The sequence below is a fragment of the Hemicordylus capensis genome, chromosome 3, assembly GCF_027244095.1.
Source record: "Hemicordylus capensis ecotype Gifberg chromosome 3, rHemCap1.1.pri, whole genome shotgun sequence".
NCBI classification, from domain to species: Eukaryota; Metazoa; Chordata; class Lepidosauria; order Squamata; family Cordylidae; genus Hemicordylus; species Hemicordylus capensis.
The window spans coordinates 5483283-5509645 of NC_069659.1; the positions used below are offsets into that span (position 1 = coordinate 5483283).

General features: G+C 47.5%; 1 protein-coding gene across 2 annotated transcripts in view; it reads left to right on the forward strand.

Annotated features, from left to right (window-relative positions):
• The first annotated feature begins 4206 nt into the window (after positions 1 to 4206).
• Positions 4207 to 26363, forward strand: part of RAB6A (RAB6A, member RAS oncogene family) — a 103231-nt gene continuing 81074 nt past the window's right edge. The window contains exon 1 of one of the 2 annotated variants that reach the window (XM_053311241.1): positions 4207 to 4692. In XM_053311241.1, the coding sequence (XP_053167216.1) occupies positions 4623 to 4692 (70 nt within the window). In that variant the 5' untranslated portion in view covers positions 4207 to 4622. The remainder of the gene's footprint in view (positions 4693 to 26363) is intronic. The other variant, XM_053311240.1, reaches the window with a different exon arrangement.

A 26363-nucleotide genomic window follows, 5' to 3' on the forward strand; every position in this document is an offset into this window, starting at 1 on the left:
TCGAAAAGGGCAGGCGGGTCAGAGGTTACCTTATGTGCCGCAGTGGCGGCAGCGGCTCCCCTGGGCCCCACCAGTGCTCCTCCCATCAGTGTGGGTCTGCAGGGGCCCAGTTCAGGCCTCTGTGCATGCACGGAGGCCCACACTGATGGGTGGGGGGAGAGCACCGGAGATCATTCTGATGGCCTCTGTGCTCCTGCAGAGGCTTAAACTGGGCCCCTGCCGGCCTGTGCTGATTGGGGGGAGTGCCAGCAGGAGCCAGGGGAGCCACTGACGGCCTGCCACTACCGCGGAGTAGCCACTGCAGCACATAAGGTGACTGCCCCCACATCCCCCTGCTTGCCCTTCTCAACTCCATAGGGTTCCACCTTTGCTTTTTAAAGGAGCATCCTTACCGTATTCCCTTTTGCAAACATGCTGAACCAATCGAACCAGGACAAACCGGTTCAATTTGAACTGGGCCCAGATTGACTCGGACCAGCCCCCCTTTGGCGGTGCAGTTCAAGCTTGAACCAGTCGAACCGGGCCATTCAAATTGAACCTAGTTTGATTTGAACCAGTTCTGCACATCCCTAATATGAATCAGTTTCACCCAATAGTTAACCTCCAAAAAGTGGTGTTGAGGTTCGAGAGCTGGTCTGAAAGACACTTCTTGAGCTGACAGCCTTGTTTTCTGTTTCTATATGCGTTGAGATGCCCTGTAACTAGGGCTTATTTTGTTAGGGCTTCTGTTCTTTTGGCAGCTGCAAAGCAGGCAGAATTTCAACAGGAGAGCTGCCTCAGCCCAAAGATGCAGTGAAGGACAAAGTTTCCACTGTTAAATGTCAGAATGCACAGCACCTCACAAAGACACTGAAGACAAATGTGGACAAAAAGATGTCACCACTGAGAGAACAGCCACTGCTTCCCATGGAGAGATTTACTAGGCAGTGGAGCAGCAGGCCCACCAGAAGCTTCAGGGTTCCGTTATGTTGGTCTGCCAATGAAAGTAGGCCCATGCCCAGCCGGGCTGACCCCGATAGTGCTCTGCATGTATAATTACACTTTTCAACCATAATAGCTCCCAACAATAAAATTAGTGTCTAATCAGATGATAATGCATTCTTAGGCAGTAGCAGCTTGTCCTAACTAGCCGGGGGCGGGGGAGGCACAAAAGGAGGTGCAGCTGCCTCTGCTTCTGGGCAGCTTGGGGCTGATCCTCTCCCCCACATCACTCAAGAGGTGTGCTGTCTGCAGGCTGGTCATTCATCAGGTAGAGCTGTGGCTTTCAGGCAGGGCAGGAGAGAGAAGAGCAGCCCAAACTGCCTTCTTTGGCATCCCCTCCTGGCTTGCTAGGGCAAGTCACTAGTGCTCTTAACTGTGATTAATCCTAAATACAGTCCATCTCAACATGTCCCCTGGGACATGGAAAATCTAAATTGCAGCTATTGCTGCTGCCCACCATTGCCTGGTTTGCACCATCTGCTTCTCAGGAAGAATATTCCAGCATGGGGCATATCAATTTGTCCCCTGCTGTCAGTCACAGAAAGACAAGCTTACAGAGAGCTTGCTTAGGAACATTCCCAGACGGGGTTTTAGCTCGCTTCTCTATTGGAATGGAGGCCGGATGCACTCTGAAGTACGTGTGAGATTTTACTTATTTATTTATTTATTTATTTATTTAAATTTCTAGCCTGCCCTACACCCAAGGGTCTCAGAGCGGGTTACAATAAAACCAATATAAAACATAATTAAAATAGAACATCATAAAATCAAAAATACAGTAAAAACTACAGTGCCTGAGAGGGGAAGAACCACCTTTCTAGTCAAAGGGTAAAGATGTAAAGAAGTATGTTCACCTGACTTGTGAAGCACTCCCCAATATTGGGGAGCACTTCACACAGGATTTGGGTTTTTTATTGTGCATTGGAGAGGAGCCCAATTTATGTCCGAGATTTTTTTTAAAAAATCAACTTTTTGTGGGTTTCCCCCCCAACATTTCGAACTTTCAGTAACCCCCTGGTAAAACCTATAGTCTGGGGAAGCTTCTGCTGCCTGTCAGAGAGAGCGCTCTTGCAGTTCTCCAAGATTGGCCTGAGTTTTTCACACAGGGCTTTTAAAGCCCTTTAGCCTGCATCTCCTCTGGAATGGAGGGGGTGCATTCACATTGTGGCCAGATTAACCCAGAAGTCCCTGCGAGCTATGGGGGAGCACTTCACACACAATTCAAGATTTTCACTGCCTGTTAAGAGTACCACCTGATTTATATCAGGGTTAAAAAATCCAGTGTTTGCTTTGGGTTTTTGGAGGAACTTTGAGTTCACAGTAAAGCCTCGCAGAAAACTTGCAGTAAAGCCCGCTGTGTGGAGAACTCCCTGCTCGGATGCACCCCCTCCATTCTGGAGGAGATGCAAGTTAAAGGGCTTCAAAAGCCTCCTGTGTAAATCTCCCTCAGGAGAAGGCTTTACACACAGGGCTTCTAGCCTGAAACTCCTTTGGAAGAGAGCATGTGCGTTCACACACCAGCCAAACTTTCCCCGAAGTCCCTTCGAGATCCTTGGACCCACTCCACACACAAGTCGGGCTTTGTCTTGCAAATTCTAGCTTATCTTGAGGTATTTCCAGGTTTTTAAAATGTTGGTTTTAAGCTACTTTTTCTGAAAATGCCGGAGCAAACAGGGAGAGGTGCTGAGGTAGAATCATGAACATAATAAGGATACTCTTTAAAAATGCAAAAGTAGCTCTGCAGTAATCTTTCCCTTTCCCTCCACCCCCGCATTGGCTAGAAGGAAAACACAAAGCAAAACATCTGAACTTGGATCAAAAGCAAACCCCAGAGCAAAGGGGGGGGGGCGGTTTCCCTCAATGCCAGGAGTGTGACCAGAGGTGCACCTACAGGTGAAACTCGGAAAATTAGAATATTGTGCAAAAGTCCATTAATTTCAGTAATGCAAATTAAAAGGTGAAACTGATATATGAGACAGATGCATTACATGCAAAGCGAGAGAAGTCAAGCCTTAATTTGTTATAATTGTGATGAGCATGGCGTACAGCTCATGAAAACCCCAAATCCACAATCTCAGAAAATTAGAATATTACATGGAACCAAGAAGACAAGGATTGAAGAATAGAACAATATCGGACCTCTGAAAAGTATAAGCATGCATATGTATTCAGTACTTGGTTTGGGCCCCTTTTGCAGCAATTACTGCCTCAATGCGGCGTGGCATGGATGCTATCAGCCTGTGGCACTGATGAGGTGTTATGGAAGACCAGGATGCTTCATTAGCGGCCTTCAGCAATTCTGCATTGTTTGGTCTCATGTCTCTCATCCTTCTCTTGGCAATGCCCCATAGATTCTTTATGGGGTCAGGTCAGGCGAGTTTGCTGGCCAATCAAGCACAGTACACTGTATACTTTTCAGAGGTCCGATATTGTTCTATTCTTCAATCCTTGTCTTCTTGGTTCCATGTAATATTCTAATTTTCTGGGATTGTAGATTTGGGGTTCTCATGAGCTGTACGCCATGATCATCACAATGATAACAAATTAAGGCTTGACTTATCTCGCTTTGCATGTAATGCGTCTGTCTCATATATCAGTTTCACCTTTTAATTTGCACTACTGAAATTAATGGACTTTTGCACGATATTCTAATTTTCCGAGTTTCACCTGTAGGTAATTTTGGAGCCTGGACCTAAAGGCCATTGGAGGCCCCCCTCCCTGAAAATTAAGCATCAATGATCACTCCACCCAGGACAGAGGAAAGAGGATTCCGGGCCCCCAGGGGCTGTGGAGACCCTGGACAGTCCGCCGGGGTAAGAGCGCCTCTGAGTGTACTTCGAAGTGGCTTCGGCTCGCTCAACATCTGCCCCGCAGCATTGAAGCCATGTGCAAAACCCGCACAGGACTCCAGGAATCAGCACCCTCATCCCTCTTTTTTAAAAAAGCAAAAAGAAAAGCAAGCCTGGCGCTTTGAACAAGCGGGTGGGGGAAATAACCCGGGAACAACCGCTTTGAACAACCGGGGGCCGGGGAGGGAACGCGACAGCCAGAAAACCGCTTCAGCTGCTGCGGTCAACCAACCAACCAACCACCTCGCTCCAAGACACGCCCCCGGCCGCGGCCAGTCAGCCGCCCTGCTGGGCTGCTCAGGGACTGCAGCGGCTGGAAGCACCAATACAACCCCGCTGGTGGCGGGCGTGGCCTCGCTGCGCGTGCGCACCGGGAGGGAGGGGGAGAGGCGGGGCCTGCGCGCGAGGCGGAGGCCGGCGGCAGGCGGGGCCGAAATTACCTCAGCGGTGCGGGCTGGGCTGCGTCGTGGCTGCTGCTTGGCTGGCTGGCGAAGCGCTCTCCTCCTCGGTCTCCGCGGCCGCCGCACTCTCTCCCTTCGCCGCTCCCTTCCCTTGCCGGGGTCCTCTGGCTCCTTTCCTTCCTCCGTGAGTGGAGGGCGGGGGAATACCACCCCAGGCAAGAAGAAGGAGGAGGAGCCGGCGGCGAGGAAGACCTCGGGCGAGGAAGAGCCCCCCCAGCCCTCCTCCTCCTCCTCACCCCCACCCCCCTCTCCCTCCCTCCCTTCCTCTCCCCCCCTCCGGCCCAGCGAAGCCAGGTCCGCAGGCGGCACCCTCCGCGGCGGCGTCCTCATCATGTCGGCGGGCGGGGACTTCGGCAACCCGCTGCGGAAATTCAAGCTGGTCTTCCTCGGGGAGCAGAGCGGTGAGTGAGGGGCTGGTGGGCCCAGGGCTGTCCCCGTCGTCGTCGGCCGCCGCCGCCTTCTTGCTTCCTGCCAGGCCGCCTCTGGCCCCGATCCAGGCACCCGCGGAGACCTCGACTCCCCCCCCCCCCGCCCCAACTTCCCGCTCTGTGGTGCTGGTTCTATTGCGGCGTTTCCTCCCTGATTCCTTCTTCTCTTTTCCTTCTTTCTCCATCCCACCTACCCACCCTCCGGCCCATAAATAAATAAATAAATGCTCTGCCAAACGATCTGCCTGGAGGGGGCCGCAGGAAGGAATATATGTGTGGAGGGATATTGTTCTTCTTTCCCATGTTTAATGTTCTCCTCTTCAGTGAGGGGTCCTGGCTCTTATTTGCTGAGGGAGAAGGAAAGGTCCCCCTCCTCTTCTCTCTCTCCCCCCTCCCCCCAAATCCTTTTCCTCATTGGCAACCCAGGCAGGTGCCCCTTCCCTCTGGGAAAAAGACTTGGACCCAGATGTGGGGGTTGTCTGGTTGCTGCTACTACTGCAACAACAAATTATTGATATGCCGCTTTTCAACCCAAGTTATCGAAGCGGTTTACAGGGAAAAATCAAGAAGGAAATCAAGATGCTTCTCTGCCCCTCCAAAGGGCTCTTCCTCCCCATCGCTGCAAGAGTCTGTTTCCAGCCCTGAGATTTGTTGAGGGTTCCTTTGCCCTGGTTAGAAACTGGCTGTGAAGCTGGAAAAGGAAAGGCAGGGTGTGTGTGGGGACAAGGCCACTTGCCACTTTATGTTGCCTTTGTTTATTCTGAGCCTCCTTCCCCAGGATGGTTGCTGATCCTGATCATCCAGCTTTTAAGAACATAGGAACAGCCCTGCTGAATCAGGCCCAAGAAGGCCCATCTAGTCCAGCATCCTCTTTCCCACTGGCCCACCAGATGCCACTGGAAACCACAGGCAGGAGTTGAGGGCATGCCTTCTCTCCTGCTGTTACTTCCCTGCAACTGGTACTCAGAGGTATCCTGCCTCTGAGGCTGGAGGTGGCCCTCCAACTTGCTAGACCTCTTCTCCATGGTGATCCAAACCCCTCTTAAAGCCATCCAGGTTATTGGCTGTCACCACATCTTGTGGAAGAGAATCCCACAAGTTGATTATGTGTTGTGTGAAAAAGTACTTCTGTTTGTTGGTCCTAAATTTCCTGGCAACCATTTTCATGGGATGTTCTAGTGTTATGTGAGAGAGAGAAGAATGTCTCTATCCACTTTCTGCACACCATGCATGATTCTATAGACCTCAATCATGTGTCCTCGCAGTCGTCTTTTTTCTAAACTAAATAGCCCCAGGTGTTGTAGCTTTGCCTCATAAGAAAGGTACTCTAGGCCTCTGATCATGGTTGCCCTCTTCTGCCCCCTTTCCAGTTCTAAAATGTCATTTTTTAGACGTGGTGACCAGAATTGTACGCAGTACTCCAGGTGTGGCCGCACCATAGTTTTGTATGAGGGCATTATCATATTAGCTATTTTATTTTCAATCCCCTTCCTAATGATCCCTAGCATGGAACTGGCCTTTTTCACAGCTGCTGCACATTGAGTCGACACTTTCAACGAGCTGTCCACCATGACCCCAAGATCCTTCTGGCCAGTCACTGACAGCTCAGATCCCATCAACAGCTCAGATCCCATCAATGTATACTTAAAGTTGGGTTTTTTGGTCCCAATGTGCATCACTTTACACTTGCCAACACTGAATCGCATTTGAAAGGAAAGACCATTGATTCTGGCATCAAGGGGGATTTGCACTAGTTCCTCGCCACTACCAAAGGTCCAGGACCAGCATCTTTCCACTGATGTAAAATCATATCTTCTCTCTAAGTGGAGAAGAAATTAGTCCAGATCCCAGTTGAAATGTAATCACTCCTCCTCATAAGAACAGCCCTGCTGGATCAGGCCCAAGGCCCATCTAGTCTTGCATCCCGTTTCGCACAGTGGCCCACCACTGATGCAAGGATCCTCCCCCACTGGATCCTTGCATCTAACCAAAGTGAATTTCAGCTTTAATAATCCTTGGGTCCCTGATCTTTCTCAACTTCTATGTACTACCTTTAAATTCTTGCTCAAGAGGCAAGATAAATCTTTATGATAAAAACTACAATTTTTAAATTTTTGATTATGCATCAAAAGGCATGATCTCAAACAGTGCAGCCTTTTCTGGGCATTGGAGTAATCTGTTCTGGAGCTCCCTTGTGCAACACCCCCCCCCCCGCATGCTCCTCATGGAAAATGAAGGGGGGGTAAGCTTCCTATCTGTCTTTAAGGCTCTGTATGATGTAAATCTGATCAGAGAACATAGAAATGTTCATCCATTAAGGGTAGAGTGTAATTATTTATTGTATTCCCAGTTCTCCCCACCCCCCTTCCTGTTCTATGAATGGAATGCTGCTGGGAGGCAGTTCTGTCAGCTTTTGGCTTTCTCCTTTGGATCTATTCAAGGCCAGTCCTTAACTAAATAATTTTTGGGAAGAGCTATTCATGGTTTTGTGGATTGCCTTTGAGATACAAATTCAGCACTGATGGTTTGGTCCTAGGGCCATTTCCATACAATTGAAGGGAATAGTGGCTACCTTGGGAGAGAAGCCTCAAGGTATCCCTCACTTTTGCAGATGGTTTGTGTTTTTGGAACTTGTAGTGTCTACATTAAGCATAATGAAATAGCCAGCTATGTATCCCTCTACTCTTACGGTATATGAGAATGTTTTAGATTTCTGTGTCGTGTTGCCATATCTGTAAGGAGGATTTGGGGAATGGTGCACAAATTAAAAAAAAAAAAAACCACCCAAACCTGCTGATTCATACATGCTTGTTCTCTGTCGCTTTGCAGAGTGTAGAGTGAGGGGAGAGAGCTCAGAGTTCTACTTAAATACATGTGTTCAGACTTAAATGCAGTGTTCTTGCAGAAAATCGACCCACTTGAAATGATTATAGCATTCTAAATAATTTCCATAGTAAATCTCCTCTCTGCTTTCTGTTTACATATCCACTTCATCTTGAGACCAAGGTTTCAAGTCTCCTCAGTCTACTAGCACAACATTCAGGTTGAATCTGTCAGAAGGAGATCATGATGCTCTCCCTTCTCCAGAGAGGACGGGAGCCATTGCTCAGTGAGGGGCACCTGTGGTGCATGCAGAAAGTCCAGACTCAGTCCCTGGTATCTCTGCTTTAAAAAGCTGTTGGGCCTTAGAACTGAGAAAGACAGTCTGAGGACAGCTGCTGTCTGTCAGTGAACAATACTGGTGAGATGAACCAGTAGTCTGAAGCCATAAGAAGCGGTTTCATTGTTCTTGTCTTGTGATCCAGCAATTCCGACTTTACACTGAAGACCCTTAGTGAAACAATAAGGAATATGCATGTGTGGTTCCAAATGTAGTAAAGACCTGCAACCATTTTTAGAACTGCAGGATTGCTACATATAACTTCAGAGATTCAAATATTCAAAAGGTGGTTGTAAAGCAGAAATACTTTTTCTATAATCCTTGTACTCATTCTGCATCCGCTTCCCCCTTTGAAGTGATTTAAAGCAAATCAATCCAAATTTGAGGCATTTTGAGTATTTGTATATTGGTCATTTCCCCTTTAATACAGTTATATTCACCCCAAATATGCAAACTTGTGTATTTTTTGGATAAGCAAGAGGTTGAGCATGCAAGGAGCTTGCCACTTGCCAGTGTTTCAAGTCAGAGTTGTCTGATTGTGTTGATAAAAACATATATTTTGATAAAATGAAACCAAAGTGCTGACTTGGCATGTATGGGATGTAGCTGCCTGCTTTGTTGAGATAGAAATCTAGTTTGTATGGAACCTTTGAGAGAGGCCTGCAAGGAAGGCTTTGCCTGTGATAGCTGTTTCATTATTTAATAGATGTTTTAGGAACATTTGTATATTTCAGGTCATAATGAGCCCTAAGTAGTGTAACAGAAGATCTCACATTGTGATGTTTTGCTTAATATGAATGTGTGTTCTGTGAGATGCCAGTGTGTATGGTGCAGTGGTCAAGGCGGTGATAAGTAGACTGCTAGCCTACAGCTTAAGAAACAATCTTTATGTAGGCTGAAGTAGGCATATTTTCAGAATTCTTAAAGAATTAACATTTTGAAGCAAGTATATAAAGTGAATTTTGCATCACTTTTGAAGTTGAAAACAATTTGTTCCTTCAGTATAAATGGCTAAAATGATGAGAAAGTTCTGTATGTTAGAGAGTGTATGTAGACTGTAATAGATTTTGAACTTTGTCTTAGTTTTATTATTTTTGTAGATATATTACATGTAGAAATGGGTTGTATACTGAGTGTAAAGTTAAGTACTACATGGTATCTAAGATGCTGTGAGGTGCATGTGTGTGAGGGAGGAAGAAAGAAGCATGCAAGCATACACTGTCAACTAAGCACTTATTTGAAAGCTTCATATGTTACTTTCTCTGACTGACTGACTACTCATAAATGATTAGGAACATAAGAGCCCTTCTTGTTCTGAGCAAAGGTACATGTAGTCCAATCACAACTATTTTGCCTTGTAATTGCTAGAGATGCTTCTCAAAAGCCACACATAGCATGAAGACAGTAACCCAACCTCACTGTTTGTCCCCAGCTTCTGGGATTCAGAGGTATACTGCCTTTGAAGTAAGAGGTTCCACTTTGTCACCATGGCAGATAGCTGCTGATGCATCTATCCCCCAGGATAGATTGCCTACACCCACCGACATCCGGATGACCAACATCCAGATCTATGTTGCACATGCTATGGAGGAGAGGTGATTTTTGCCAGTTTCCCCTTGACTCTGAAACTTGCTGTGCCTCCTGAAAATATGTCCCTGAGGGTTAAATTTTCAGGAGGCACAGTGAGCTTTGGTCAAAAGGGGATCTAGGCTAAAATTACTCCTCCATAGTGCGTGCAGCATTAATCTGGATGTCGGTCATTGTTACCTCCAGAATAACTTGTCGTTTTTTAAATATTGCTGATATTTAGAGTAAATGCCTGTTTAAAAAATAATTGGACCCTGAGACACATGTTTAGAATAGTTTCCCCATTTCTTGTTTAACTGAGTTCTGCTTTGTCAGGAGATCAGTTAATCTCCTGCTACACCAGGAGAGTGAAGTGCTGCTCTAGTGTTGTGATGTTCCATTTCCCATTCTCAGAAATGACAAGGAGTGATTCTAAAGCAGCTTGCTAGGGCTGTGTTTTGGTTTCTTGTATTGTCTGTATAAATCTTTCCATTGTGCTGTTCTCTGCTGATTCTTAAAGTCTGAAGCCCCAAGTGCTTGCATAGTAGCTATCATATGATCAAGGATGCTGCCTGAGACGGGAGGTTCTGTAGCCATTCTGTTCAGAAATAGAAGTGAGTTATAGTTAGAGAAATCGCATCTGCTCTTTATTGAAAGAATATTGTGTCTTAGTTGCATCTTGCTTTTTTTATATCATCATGGACTGCAGTAGTCCTTATGGGGAGTGCATTTTCTAAGCTGCAGGGACATGTGCTGTTGCTTCTGATTTGAATCAAGAAATATTCCTTGTCTTCTCACTTCCTAGTATTCCGTCCTCTTATTGTTTTTGTTACACCAATACTTGTACATCCTATATGATGGAAACTAAACCATGTTGGTGCAGCTGCTGCTGATCAGGTAGGGTAGCTTTGTGAGTTGTAGCAGCCGGTGAGAGGAGAAATACATATTTTTAAAAACAAATCTGTAAATTAAATTTTCAGGTTCAGATTCTTCGCTAAAGTGGCACATATCACTCTTAATGAAAAAATAATTGTTAAATGCTCCCGCACTGTAAATATTCTGTAGCCTTGCTTCTATTCTCTTGCACATGAGCTGCTCTTTTAATTCCTGTTATATCTCATCAGCTGCTTATTAGATAGGCAGGGGGAATTGAATGCCACTGGCAGGTTAGTAAGTGTCTTGTGCTTGCTCATTTTCTTGTGTATGTCTGCATCAGGAAGCTTTTAGAGAATAAACTTCAGGGCAGCAGTGTTGTGGCCTAAGGTAGCAGTCAGATTTAGCATGAACTACAAAGAAACAGTGGCCGCATTCACATGAACGCCAAACCAGAGGTAAACATGGCCAAGGTTTCAAATCGTAACTCCAAATTGTGCCACAGATGTTTGCCAAACTATGGCTTGCCAAATTTCAGGTGAGAGGCGCCCCTCCCTTCTGCTCGGCCTCTGAGGCAGATCCCAGACTTTCACCATGTCAGCAGGGCGGCCATGATTGGCTACAGTCTTGAAGGGGATGTGCTGAGCGTGATTGTGCATTTACAGAGCCCTCCTCCTGCCCCTGGCAAGGACTGGGCATGCAAACCCACTTAAATGCCACTGCCAACAGGGCTCTTCTTATGTTTTTATGTTCTCCCTTTGTGGAAGAATAGAACTTGGCTGCTTGGGAATCTCTGCTTGTGGCAAACCAGGACAGGAGAGCCCCGCCTAAATATTTGCCCCCACCTAGAGAGAGGATGGCCTGCTCCTGCTGGCTATCCCTGTCATGAGGGGGGCATTTGTCCCCCTTTTATGCCAGGCATACGCGCTTGCATGGATGGTGTAGACACAGGGGTTGGGCACAGACCTCTAAACCCATTCAGAGTTCCTGGGCTCGGTCCGGTGTTGTGCCATATGCAGATCTGCAGGCGCAGAGATTCCTGGGAGAGGAGAGGCCCGGTTTTCTGGGGCAGTGGGCACTCCCTTCAGGGCCGTGGGCAAGGGTGAACGTCTTCACATGTGTGGGTGGGTTGACACGGTTTGACGGTAGCTTGGCAGCAGTTGCTGAGACCAGGACAGCACTTGCCCGTCCCCACGGCTTTGCTGCATGGAGCATCCTGTCCTGATACCAAGTTCCCATAAGTTGCCACTCTTGTGAGAGAGCAGTCCGTGGAATGATGGACTAATTTTGCAGCATGCAGTGGGAGTACCATCTAGTGCAACTAGAGGACCACCTTGTGCATCTTCTATATATTTATTTCTCCTAGGCATACCTGTCATGAATCCCATGTGTGGCAGCTCTCATGAGAGCAGCTGCTGGCGGTATAAAATATGCTAAATAAATAAAGCGTGGAGTGGGGGTGGGAGAAGAAGCAGGCTGGCCAGCCGGCTCTTTAGAAAACTCAGGGAGGGGGAGTGGCTGGCCAGAAGCCGGACATGCTGGCATGGGGTGGGGTGGGGGAGAACAGCGGTGGTGGTTGGGCCTGCCAGAGACACATGTGCTATGCGCCCGGCCCATCTAGTTTTGTATTAGTCCTCACTGATGGTTTTTTCTCGCAAGTAAGCCTAGGGACTGATAACCCCCCAAGGGGAAGGGGCTTGGCCTCCCTCCCACAACCTTTATGTGGAAAAAAAAATAGAACTCTGCTGCTCTAGGTCCCCTGCTTGGGTCTGCCTTTTATACCCAACCCCAGTTCACCCTCCCTCAAAAGCATTTGCTCCCCTCCTGGTGCTATGTTGGGGAGCCCTGCTTATGCTGCCACTTGGAGTCTTTTTGCTTCTGAACATACATCACTGTTGTTCCCTTCTCAGGGAGCAAAGCACTTAATGCCCATCCTGTCATACTGTGCCCTTTCCCAACTGTTTTGCCAGGTGGGGGGAGCAAGGCATAGAGTGGTAGTGGGGCAAGGGACAGACTGTGCAGCATGACAGGCTGACAAGTCCTGGATGGGGCATGGCGATGTCCCTGTAGCCTAGCAACTCCATAGCTGCATAGCTGACAGGAGGCGTGGGACTAGTTCTCTGAGAGGCTGCCAGCGAAAAGTGCCGAAGGCTTAGAGCTACCAAGTCCTCGGGAGGGTCTGCACAGCCACCTCTATGATTGTAGTTTGGAAATTGGCGTGAAGCCACAGTTATGGCTGCGCCAGGAGTTGGAATGTAACGCCTCATCAGCCAAGCCTCAGGTCTCGGTGGCGAACCTTGGAGATAACCAAAGGTTCAATTTGGAATTTGGTGAGGCAGACCGGAGGTTCCCTTCGGCCTGTAACCATGGTTTTGCGTGTTTGGGCATACTAGAGTTCCAACTTCGGTCACATTTAACTCTGGTTTGGCGTTACTTGTGAATGCGGCCAGTCACATTGCTTGTGTCACCTGCCTTTCATCAGTTGACCCCAAATTAGCTTCCAACAAGTTTAAAGCAAATGCAATAACAGAAAAACAAAACAATTGCAAGGAAACCCCACAATAAAATGAATTAAAAACAAAAATTGCAGCAGAGTGAAAAATAGTCTCTAAGTTTCAAGCTTATAGCAACAATTAATGCACCACTAAAAGTCTGAATAAAAGGAGTGGTCACAACCTCCATCTGAAAGTCCTGAGTGAGGTGCGAGAGCAACTTTCTCTAGGCATGGAGTTCTGAAACCTGGGACAAAAAAAGCCATGCAGGTGCTGTTCCATGTGCATGGCAGACCTCAGTCAGCATCAGCATGCGGAGTAGAGCCCCCCCTTTTTTATAAGACTGGTAGGGAGATACTTTGAGGCAGGCAGTCCTTCAGTTACTTAGGACTCTAGTTGTTTAGTGCTTTGAGGGTCAAGACCTACACCTTGAATTAAACCTGCAGATAAATCAATGGCCAGTGCAGTTCTTTCAGTATTGGGGTTGTATGATCTACCCAAGTTGGCTACAGATACTAATCTATCAGCCTTATTTTAATTCTACTGTCTCAGGTTTCAAGGGAGGCAGCCCCTTATAATTGGTCAGAGGCACTTTTTAAAGTACTGTCTCTTTAGTAGCGGGAGAGCAACTTTCCCCAGCATCTTGGCTGTGTGTGATTTGGGTTCTAGTCTATTTCCATCCATGCATTTCTATTTGAGTTGTTTTGGGTATATCAGTGTCCTAAAAAGTCTCCTCCAATTTATAAAAAGTTTCTTGCCTGGTTATCTGGAAGAAATTCTTACTTGCCATTGATGTCCACACCAGTGGCTGTTTACAAGACAGCTGGGCATGCTGCAGTGCATTCATAATAAACAAAAACCTCTTGTAAGACTAGAATTGATAGTCTGTTTCAGAACTATCAGTCCTCAGTATTGGTTAGTGTATCTGTTTCAGGAAGAGGTCTTTGGCAGACCTGCTAAGTGAACTTTGATCACAGTGGGGACTGTAGAGATTGAACTTGGAGCCTAATATATGCAGAATGGAGCATTGGTTCACTTAACGTGAAGGCTTCTTCTGGTTGCTGAGTCCAGGGACATCTCTATGGGTTATTTCTCTCCAGAGTTCCAAGGCAGGACAGAATCTGATTTGACAAAGACATGCCTACCCGAGCCTGAGGTGGATAACCCTGCCCCAGTTCTTTCGAGCTGAGATAGCAACAGGACACATAGACCAGATACATATATACCAGATACATCCAAAAGGTCTAGTAAGGAAAAGGACACATGGACCAGATACATCCAATAGGCCTAGAAAGGAACAGAATTTGTCGGAAGCAGGCCAGAGTACGTAACACCAGATGGGCTGAGATGTCCCTGGCCTCAGCAACCAGAAGAAGCCTTCATGGTAAGTGAACCAATGTTCCGTTCTCAGTTGCTGAATGCCAGGGACATCTCTATGGGATGTACCACAGCTGGCCAACTAGGCCGGGAGCGCTCTGGCCTATTGCTGAGAAAGAACCTGCTGCAAAACCTGCCTACCAAAGGAGGCCTGGGCTGAGGCATAATATCAATTTTTTACTGCCTTGTAAAAGTGGAAGGAGAAGCCCAGGTAGCTGCACTGCATATTTCATCAATGGAAGCATTGGTGGAAAAGGCCTCTGAGGTTGCTGCTGCCCTCGTTGAATGTGTAAGGATGTGAGCAGGTGAAGTAAGTCACTGGGCTTCGTAGGCTATGGCTATACAAGCCCTTATCCACTTTGCAGTAGTTGCAGATGAGACAGCTGTCCCCATAGAACGAGGATGGAATGAGATGAACATAGCTTCCAACACTCTGAAGGAAGCTGTCAATTTATAAGCCTTAAGACAGTGCTGGACATCCAGTTTGTGCCATTGTCGTTCTCTGGGATGAGATGGATGGGCCATCCAACACAAAAAGGTCCTCCATGTATACTGATAGATTCTTTCAGTAGAAGCTCTGCGCAATGCTAGCATGGTCTTTAGCACACCTCCAGAGTACCCGTGTTGGCTCAGCAAGCGCTGCTCAGTCTCCAAACAGCAAGGTGTAACCAACACAGGTCTGGGTGATGGACCAGGCCCTGAGAGACAAGATTGTGGTCCAGGGCCAACTCCCAGGGAGGCTCAGTTGTCAGATGAATAAGCTCCGGAAACCACGGCCTCCTGGGCCAAAATGGAGTGACGAGCAGAACGCTGGCCTGCAACAGACGTACCCTTCACAATATTCTGGCTAGAAGAGGGGTTGGAGGGAATGCGTATAAGAGACCCTTCGGCCATGGGCTTGACAGAGCATCTACGGCTGCTGCACCCTGGCACAGGAATCTGGACATCACTGGAACCCCCATCTGCTCTGTAATCTGTGCGAAGACTCTCGAATTGAGAGACCACTCCCCTGGGCAAATGTCTGCTTGGCTTAGCCAGCCCGCCACCACATTCAATTCCCCTTTGACATGATGAGCTATTATGGACCCAGGTTCTTCTCCACCCACAATAGGAGGAGCACAGCCTCTTGATGAAGAGATCTGAACCGAGTGCCTCGTTGTTTGTTCATATACCCTTGGCTGTTGTGTTGTCGGTTTTTTCTAACACATGAGTGGCGTGCAGGGTTGAGTGGAAGGCTATCGGGGCCAGATGGATGGCACAAAGATCTTGTCAGTTTGTACTGTGTGCCTTTCTTGGCGGGGACCACAGACCCTGTGTGGAAAGATTGAGACAGTGGAACCCCCCCCCCCCAGCCCCTGTTGCTGGCATCCGTTGTTAAGATGATCCTGGGAGGACCCAGGAACTGTTTGCCCTGCAGAAGATTGTCGGGAACCAACCACCAGCGAAGTAACTTGCGGAGGTGATCTGGTAAGGTGAGCAGCAGTTTCCTCTTCCTTGTGATGGATGTCTGATGTGGAAGCAGAAACCACTGAAGCTCACGGAGATGGAAACGCACACATTGTACTGAGTCCAGAGTGGCCACCATCAATCCAAGCAGCCTCACCAAAACATTGAGAGGAGCTTTCGGCGCCGAGAGGACGAGCCTGATTTCTAACTGGAGAGTGTGTAGTCAGTCCGGAGATAAGGTGAGGCTGTCCGCTTCCGTATCTCATATTACTTCTAGGTGGCAAAGTACAGTGAACAATATAGAATAGATCCCTTCTCCCTCCTGCGGAGACAGAACCGGCGCAACTGCTCCGTTGTTGAGCAGATGTTGGATTGCTTGTAGCATCTCTGAATGTTTTGCAAAAGCCCATGATCTTGGCATTGGCAGGAACTTGTAGGAGGGAGGAGTGACAAATTCTATCTTGTCGCCATGACAGATTACCTTTAATACCCAGTTGTCAGATGTTGACAATTCCCATGTGTGAAGCAGGCTAGACAAACGCCCTTCAAGCCAGGTAGGACTTCCATCATTGTAACTTGGGTTGTTTGGACTGCGTCGCGGGTTGCTTATAGTTTCCAGAACCCTTGAATGAATAACGCTGATGGTTCCAGAAGCATCTCTGATTCCTGGTGTCTCTATCTCTGCCTCAGAAGGGGCGAACTCCACAAAAGGGCTGGTTAAACTGGGTGGACTGAAATGGCCTCTGAAAAGGTGGCTTTTCCAATTTCTTTGTGGAAGATGGCATTGTTTTGCGCTTATTCTTGGACTCCACAAGAATGTCCTTCAAGGCAGTGTCACTGAGAAGTTTAGTGGAGTCATATGATACCGCAGTCAGATTGATTTTAGACGTCATGTCCACCTGCCAATTCTTCAACCAAAGGTAGCGCCTGCCCACAACCGATGAAACAGGGACACTTGCCGAAAACCTAATCGCATCCGGACTAGCCTGGGCCTTCTGGACCTTGAATAATTGCTTCCTCATTTTGACTGGATCTGAAGGCAGATCGCTGAGCAGGTCATCCAGCCAGAGCAAGGAGGCTCGCGCTGCCATAGATGCTTCTGTGTGTGTGACCAATGTGGAGTTATCATGGACATGCTTAAAAGCCAGCTCAGCTTTCCTGTTCGCCAGGTCTCGTAAGGAGGCCTCGCCATCCTTTGGTGCGAGGGAACCCGACACCAGCTGAACAATGGGGGCATTTTTAGCATGTCTGAAGCCCCCTGTTGAAAATAATAAAACCTGTTAGCAATGGACATAGGTTTACAGTTTGAGGCTGGTAGGAGCCATTCCTCTTTAACTACATCTGTGGATAACTCAGGCATGGGCAATAGCATGTCCTTGGCTCGTGCCCTAGGGAACACTAGGTCCCCTTTTGCTGATGACTCAGAGTCCTGGGTATACTTGGATTGTAAGCCAGTGGTCTTAATAATCTTGGTAATAAGTGGAGAGAAGTTCTCTGCCACAAATAAGTGCTGGGACACAGTCGAGGGTTCCCCCTCATCCCCTCCTGACCATTTCCCCTCTTCTTTATCTGGGGGGGGGGCATCTTGGTCTAGATCAATGCCTTCAGTATTATGAATGCTCTGCTGTAGGTCAGACACTTGATCAAAGGCCTCCGAAGAGTGCAACCCTCGTCGTATTGCTGATGATTTTTTTTAAAGCTCAACATGCTTTCGTTTAGCTTTTGCTTTCCTAGGGGGCAGGCTTACAGAAACACTGGAGGATGAACTAGTGCTAGGCTACCTATGCCTTGTCCTTTTCTTAGACCTCTTATCCTTCTTGGGGTGGGGTGGGCGTCTAACCTGCTGAATGGTATCCACGATGTCATTTCTAAACCACGCCTGCCATTCTGGTGGAATCACCCTGGGGAGGGCAAGGGCAATGTCTTGGGTGCAAACTGCCTCTTCAGCTAGCCCCCCTGCCAAGCGCCTACAGGGCTCTCAGTTGAAGATTTCTCCCGCCCTAGAACGGCCTGTGTTACTACCCTTGAGGACGAGTGCTTAAGGGAGGAGGTAGAGGAGGCGGCCTGTACTTTACTCTCCACCTCCGCTTGTGAGGAATTGGTGGCCTTCACAGAAGAGCGCACCATTTTAGAAGCCGACGATGAGGCAGCCACCATTTTGGTTAACTCACTGTGCTGTGTTAAGGAGAGTATGCGGTGAATCTCCTCAGATGTTGGCAGCGGGTTTGCCCGAGGAAGCCTGGAAAAGATCCCCTCGACTGCTGGTGGCTGGTCTGGAGTGGCAGAAATGCGCCGGGCCACTCACAGCCCGAAGGAGGGAGACGCGCTGTGGACTCAGTGGCATGTGGCGAGGGGGCTGGGAACCGGCCGACGCAGAGCAGGCAGCCACAACGAGCGGCTGATCGGCGGCCTATAGTGCTGCTGGTGGCTCACCAGCAGAGAGAATGGGCGGCTTCTCAATGGCTGTTTCTGCTGCAAAAGGTGGCTTTTTGGTGGCCGTTACTGTAGGCAATATTTTCTGGTCGGTGGAAGGAGGACCTCGGAAGGGCCTCGACCGACCTGGCTCAAAAGCTTTTTGCTGTACGCCCCTCGGTACCAAAATTATTCTGCTTCTGCTCCTCTGCTCCATACAATGAGGGAAGAGGGCAAAAAGGACGGGAGGGATGAAGTTAGAAGAAAAAGGCTAGAAGCGAGGAAAACACTGCCTGGAGCTGCCGAGGACAGAAAGAACTGGTTATCCCCCTCATGCTCGGGTAGGCGTATCTTTCTTCTTTGTCAAATCATATTCTGTCCTGCCTTGGCGCTCTCGAGAGGGATAACCCATAGAGATGTCCCTGGCATTCAGCAACCAAGAACGTTTCTTTAGTGGATAAAATCTAAGCCGATAGGGATATGATCTGGCTGAAATGGTAACACTTTGTAAGTCCTATGTATATTATTAATCCTGTAGACTGAATTTCAAAATTCTTAATTGGAGACAACATAAGGCTAAATTTAGTTTTAGGTTGTGAGCCCTTTTGGGACAGGGAATGCTTGCTTCTGTTGTGAACTATACCTGGTTTCGCACTCTGTACATGCTCAGAGGGAAAGAGGCAAAGTCACATCATACACAAACTGAGTTGGTTCTTGGAGATGATGACCATGTAGGATCTGGGCGCGCAAACAGAGATAGAGAGAGACACACTCAGAAAGTTCAAGGGGCTTTATTATAAAGAGTTGCTCATTAGGATAAAATAATCCACATTAAAAACATGTTTCCGATTCAAGGTGTAGTGTAATGTGCCTAACTAACATATGTGTGTGCATTAAATCTTCCTAAAGCCTAAGACAATTCAGATACAGGCAGAAAAGTTGGGGGGGGGAGGTAGACTGAGGGCTGGCATGGTTTGGGGGAGATTCAGGAATTAGTAGGGGGACGAGGGGAAGGGAGCAGGAGAAGGGGAAGGGATGAAGGAATTCCCAGCTTGTAGAGGCAGCATATTTACCAGGAAGAGACTTGAGAGCGGAGATCTTTTCAGTTGAAGAAGCCAGGCCTTTGGTAGGAGACAGGAGCCTTTTGCAGTCTGCTCAGGGCACGGCCGAGCGTCCATGGGCAGAGTTCCTGCTGTTTCCATGCGGCTTAGCAGCAAACTCTGGAATGGCTTCTGTGAGCAGGATTGCCCGTAGGCACAGAACTACTAACTCTCTGTCTAGTGGCCCCCACTCTTTATAGTGTATTTTCCTTTGATCTATACAAATCTCATCTTTTCCTGGGTTCCCCAGAAGGGGTGACAAAGCTGTTACTTTTTGGACAATGTCTTTTTTAATTATTCAGGATATTGGCCAGTTCAGAGAAATCTGAGTCTCATCTTCTGCAAACTGTGCACTTGGAAGGGAGCGGGAGGGGGAGCAAGTGTTAGTAGAAAGACTAAATCTACAGGTGTTCTCCTAGGGTGGAATTTCTATAGACAGCAACTGAACGATCCCCTGTGGGCATAGCAGGGCCATCATTGACAATGATTAGCATAGATTTCTTGCACAGACATTATCTGATAGTGAGTTACATTTTAGCATATTGATTAGCACAGGCCCAGCCCTTTGTGTTTTCTTATGTATCCAGTTCACAATGCAATGCTGGAATGCGCCTCTCCCTTTGCAGAGCAGGCAGTTCACCCAGAGTTCAGGTATGATTTCATTTCTTAATATAAAATGAAATCAGACACAGGCCTATATTCCAGGCCTATATTCCAAGCCTATATTCCACAAACTTCTGAGTGGTGCATTATACTTCTCACACAATGTAAGGGTTCATTCTTTTCCATGGCTTGTGTACCCTGAGTTGCTCCAATAGGCAGGGCTTGTGCAACTAAATTTATTTATGTAATGTATTTATATAATGCCCAAAACATGTCTTTGGGAGGTTAGGGTTTCACCAGCCGCCTTTCCCAGCAGGCAGCTGGAACAAAATCCTACCAGTTCTGGTCCTGTTTTGCTCCTTGTAACATGACTGTGAAACTGCTCCTGCTCCCTCTGGCCTTCAGCCTTCTGTTTCGTTGGTCTGGGAAGTATGTCCTTTATTTACCGCCTTGGGGTTATCTTTTTAACGAAAGGCGGTATATAAATGCAAAAATAAATAAATAAATATTTACTACCAGATCTGACCTTTGCTCTTTTCAGGGTCAAACTACATGTTACACTGCTTGTGTGGCAACCAGAGAGACGAGAGGACTCCTAGGGCTGCAGTTTGAATTACCCTATTGGTGGAGTAAAAGCAACGCACACAACTATTAAGTCAGACATTGACAAGGGGGTGGAAGTAGATCATGCATGAGGACACAGAGCAAAAGAGGAGCACATACCAAGAGAACCAGACAGTTTATACATTCACCCAGGAACCTGCCAGTTCTCTGCATAGCATGCAGATGTGGCTGCTTGTGCAAGGAGGAGCTACATGGGTCCAGTCCTCCCTGCTGCCCTGCCCTGATAAAGGTGGATTATGATCTTGTGTGATTTGGATGGTAGGGCAGTGGACATTTCCAGGCTCCTTTCAGGGGCATGTGCCTACACAGCCTTATGTATGCTGACATTTCTTTGGGGCATTTTTCTGTATAATAGTTACTGAAATAAGACATGTAGTCTGAAGAGAATAGACTCTGCTGGTGCTGTATTGTTTTGGAACCCTCTACTTGTAGTATCTTTGGTGGTTCTTTTTTTTTTTTTTTTTAGCAGGGAGGATTGTGTAAGCTGATTTGCCTTATTCTCTGGGCAGAGCTAGGTCTTTCCCATGCCCTAAGCCTGGCAGTTTTCTTTTCCTCATTGCTTCCATGGCATTCCAAGTCAGCCCATGGAAACAGAGCGCAATGCAGAGGGTTTCTAATTAATGTGGTCTTGCATTGAATATTGCAATTGCAAACCAGTGTGTCTGCTTCTGACTGGAAAGGCAGCATTGCTAGAGCCCATTAGTCAAGCTGAGTGTTTTTGTGAAGGAGATCTGGGATGCTACAAAGATCTGCACAAGTTTTTCTATCTCATAACTTATTTGGCTCCTTTCATTTCTTAATTTTCTGGTGTTCAGATCATCTTCTCACTTGTTTATTCACCTACCTATCAGCTTTGAATCAAGCAGCTTTAAACCATTTTTTTATGCTTACAGCTTTTGTAAGCAGCTGCTAACCTTGATGGTCACAAAATTACTGAGTTTCTCTACTCCTAAGGGAAAGTTTCTTAGGGAAGTCTTAACTGCCTCCAGCTGGAAATAATGCTCTTGGTTTCTACTGTGCTTTTCTGGACTGCTGTTGGCATCTTGAGGGAGAACAGCTTTGTTACCTCATTTGGCAAGAGTGCCAAAGAAGTGTGGTGGTTCTTGCAGTTGTCAGGAAAGGAAGCCTGGAATGGTCCTCTATTATTCTCCTTGATTAGTGTGGTGCACTTCAGGGATGGCTTGTGGGACCAGTTGTGTGGAAAGAGAGGTGGAATAAACAGGTGTGGGTAGGAAGCAAACAGGCAGAAGTGCACATCGAGTGGATTTAATTCCCTCTAAGCCAAGTCAAGGGGGTTCTAACTGCATCCCTCCTCCCTGCCTCCACACACTTCCATCTTTATCTTACTCTTGGCTACTGCATCAAGCTAGACACCCAGAAGGAGACACTTTTGTGGCCTTTGTGTGCCAATATAGTTGCTTGCCTTTGGCAAGCTACAGCATGACATAGTGTTCTTCATTATAAGACCAGGAGGCCAGCAGCAGCCCCCCAGCAACCTTAAGTGCAGCCCACTGATTAATTGTTTATTGGGCCTTTGTGAAACTTTGGCTGAAGCTAAATACTCTGCACAGCCCCCCTGGCACCATATGGAGACAACCATTCTCACTGTGTACTTTGCCCCATGCTGGAGTCTTCCATCTTGGAAAACGTGCACAGAGTGAACTGTAGGCCTTTCCTGAGAGGGTTCTATTTTTCTTAAAGGCCCTCCTAGCACTGAGAAAAGTGTAGTACTGTGTGGAGGTACTGGTTTCAAGTGATTTTTCCATTGGGCCTGAACCTTCTAGGGGAATCTCCCTTTTCTTGCCAGTCTTTGTGGTTGCCTTGAAGGTCTCTTTCCATGTGGCCAGCTATGCTTTGACCCTTGTCTCTCTTTAGAACCACCTGGTGGCTTCAGCTCTTGTTAACAGTTGTCATGACTTTCAGAGTCAAGCATACCCTGTTTTAACAGTTGTCTCCTTTTCTGCTGCTTGTGCACTTTACCCCTTGAATATGAAATAGTTGCATTTTCATTTACTTCTAAGCTACTCCTTAAATAAGACTGGAGACTTGCAGGATTTGGCAAGAAGCATTTGGCCTCAGACCATATCCCACAACTTGTGGCACAGCCAGTCATTTAATTGCTGCAAGGATAGATCAAGGCTTCAAATTATGTGTAGCTTTATCCTTCCTTAAAACGCAGGGTATAATTTGAGTTCATACCTATACATAGCCTCGAAGGCAGTGGTTCTCAATGTGGAGTCTGCCAAATGATGCTGGGAGTTATAGTGCAGCATCATCTGCCCCCTCCCCCCGAACCACCTCTCTAGGGAAACCTTTCTTTTTTTTAAAGGTGGGGTATAAATGCTTAAAGTAAATTGGTTTATTACCCTTCATTGGGTCTTCTGGGAAAAGATGGGCTACCTCTGTTCTTTTAATGAGATATCAGAGTCTGTAGGCAATCTTTGCCAATCAGATAATTTCTGTGCCTGAACCACTCATCTTGCAGTGAAGGAAGTGACAAGTAAAATGACACTGAAAACCTTTTAGGGACTTGTTACCAAGGATTAGAGACTGTCTACTATTGCTAATGTCTGCTTGAAGCGGAAACCAAGTTCTGCACTCTTCCACGAAATATTTCAAAGAACAGATATACACTCGTTCAGCCTCAGTAGGTGGACGAGTTCGAGGCCCATGCCCAGTCACTTGACTCTTGACCAGCCTGGCTGGCTAAAGTGGCCAGAGAGGAACAGGCTGTGTAGATAGTACATATTTAACACTTCCTGGGTGGAGGATAAGTCTTCCTTAAAAAAATAAAATGAAGTGGTCAATCTTATCCAGTGGTCCCTCTAATTTTTTTCTTCTCTGTGTTGAATGCGTTTTGTTCTGGGTGGCAGTATCAAGTCAGTGTGCGCACATGTGCGTTCAGAGTGCGGCCTTCCTGATTCAATCTGAGTGGGATCTAAAATTAACTGAGTGGACATTAAAAAAAACACCTTGTAAGCATATGCACGTGCGCATGCCTTAGAGGGAACACTGGTCTTTACTGGAAATTGTGCTGGTGACACCCAACTCTTATCTCTTCCATCTGATCCCAGAGAGTCGGTAGGTGTTCTGAAGTGGTGTCTGGGTTTGAGAGACTGGATGTGGGCAAACATGCCACAACTAAATTCAGAGAAGGCAGAGGTATTTTGGGTTGTTAGGAGAACTGATCTGGGAGAGGCTTAGAGCCTGTTCTGGATGGAGTTGATTCCTCTTAAAGGGCCAGGCTTGCCATTGGATAATATGCTCCTGGACAATCAGGTGGTGACTGTAACCAGGAGCACATTTTGCACAGCTTCAGCTGGCAGACTAACTGTATCCCATTCTGGACAAGACATATTTATTTATTGCATTTCTAGATCGCCTCATCCAAAGGCTCTGGGTGGTACGTAACAGATTTTTAAAAAACAAACATTAAATAAACACCTTTTGCAAATTCAGAGCCATTTAAAAACCAACTAGAATACTTAAACAATTAAAAAACCTTGGAAGGCCAGGCCAAAACATAAGTTTTTAGGGCTCTCTTAAAGGCCAACAATGAGCCTAAATTACAGATATCTGCTGGGAGTGCATTCCATAGGCCAGGAGCAGCTACAGAGAAGGCCCAGCTCCGGGTCGCCACCAGATGTACCAGTGGTAACTGGAGATGGACCTTTCCAGATGACCTCAACTTGCGGTGGGGATCATACAGAAGAAGGCGCTCTCTAAGGTACCCCGGACCCAAGCCGTTCATGGCTTTAAAGGTAATAACCAGCACCCGGAAACATTGGCAGCCAGTGCAACTGTTTTAAGACAGTCATAATATGGTCTCTCTGGGTTACCCCAGAGACCAGTCTGGCTTCCTCATTTTGAACTGAAGTTTCCGAACTACGTACAAAGGCAGCCTCACGTAGAGCGCATTGCAATAGTCAAGCCTGGAGGTTACCAGCTGATGCACCACTGTTCTGAGATCATTCTCTTCAAGGAATGGATGCATCTGTCGAATCAGTTGAAGTTGATAGAAAGCACTCCTGGCCATAGCCTCCACCTGAGATACCAGGGTGAGGTCTGGATCTAAGAGCACCCCCAAGCTGCGTACCTGTTACTTCTGGGGGAGTGTAACCCTATCCAGCACAGGAAGATCTAACTCATCCCTTAGATTCCGATCCCTCACAATAATAACCTCCATCTGGTTTGGATTCAGCTTCAGTTTGTTATCCCTCAGCCAGCCCATTACTGCCCGTAGGCAGGCATTTAGGGAGTAAATGTCATTTTCTGATAAGGAGAAATAGATTTGGGTGTCATTGGCATACTGATAACCCCCTACACCAAATCTCCTGATGACCTCATCTAGCAGTTTCATGTAGATGTTAAAAAGCATTGGTGACAGAATGGAGCCCTGAGGGACTCCATATAATAACTCCTGTTTCAAAGAGCAGCCGTCACCAAGCTCCACCATCTGGAATCTGCCTGAGAGATAGGAGTGGAACCACTGCAAAGCAGTGCCTCCTATCCCCAACTCCCCCAGGCGATCCAGAAGGATACTAGGGATGTGCATGAACCGGTTCGGAGGCCATGTTGGAGGCCTCCGAACCAGTTCGGAACCGGACTGGTCCGGCACTGAGGGGGGGGTCTACCTTTAAGGGCGGGGGGTAGTACTTCCCCCTCCCGCCGCTCTTCCCCTCCAGCGCTGCATTTAAGATTGAAGTTTTGGGGGCGGCAGCGTTCCTCCCTGCCGTCCCTGCCCCCGTCGTTGCCCGGAATTCTTGGAAATACGAGTACGCATGCGTGCGGAGTACGCATGCGTGCGGTGCACGCGTGCCTGCTGCCGCCGTACGCACGTGTGCCACATACATCACACGCATGCTGCGTGTGATGTATGCGCCCTGCGCGCATGCATACTCATATTTCCAAGACTTCTGGGCAACGACGGGGGCAGGTGCGGCAGGGAGGAACGCTGCCGCCCCTGAAACTTGGTTCTTAAGTGCAGCGCCGGAGGGGGAAGAGCGGCGGGAGGGGTAAGTACTACCCCCCCGCCCTTAAAGGTAGACCCCCCTCAGTGCCGGACTGTGCCGTGGTGGTTCCGTGCACACCACTAAAGGATACCATGGTTGATGCTATTGAACACTGCCGAGAGATCCAAAAGAACCAGCAGAGTCACACTCCCCCTTTCAATTCCTTGGTAAAGGTCATCCACCAGGCCAACCAAGGCAGACTCCACCCCATAGCCTGCTCGAAAGCCAGTTTGAAATGGGTCTAGATAATCGGTTTCCTCCTAAACTGTCTGGAGATGGTTAGCCACCACTCTCTCAATCACCTTGCCCAACCATGGAGAGATTGCAGACTGGCCTATAACTATCCATCACTGAGGGATCTAGGGAAGGCTTCTTAAGAAGTGGTCTTATCATCGCATCCTTTCCTCCCTCAGCAATGAGTTAATGATAACTAGGCCATCTCCAACAATCTCCCTGCTAGATAGAAGCAGCCAAGTTGGGCAAGGATCCAGAGAACAAGTGGTAGTGGCATATGCCTCAGTCACATCTAGATTTGGCCATTGTAACATGCTGTCTGTGAAGCTGCTTTTGAAAAGTGTCCAGAAGTTTCAGCTGGTCTAGAAAGCATCTCTGATGTCATGGTGGGAGCTTGTGCTTAGGAGCATGTAATTCCTATTTTGTTCCATCTGCACTTGTTGCCAGTTTTGTTTCTAGGCACAATTCAAGATGCTAGTTCTTGCTTTTAAAGCCCTAAGCAGTTTGGAACCTGGACCCGAAAGACTATCCACCCACCCGCCCCAGAGAATTCTGCCTGTCCTGCTGCACTCAATATCTGAGGCCCTACTCCACGTTACTGTGCCATCGGAGATTCAGTTAGCAAGCAGGCCTGGTAGGGCCTTTACTGACATGGCATCTCCCTGGCCCCTTTGCTGCTGGTGTCAGGTGACTAGTGTTACTTCCTCATGCTTTTAGAAATAAAACCTATTCTGGTTTGGTTTAA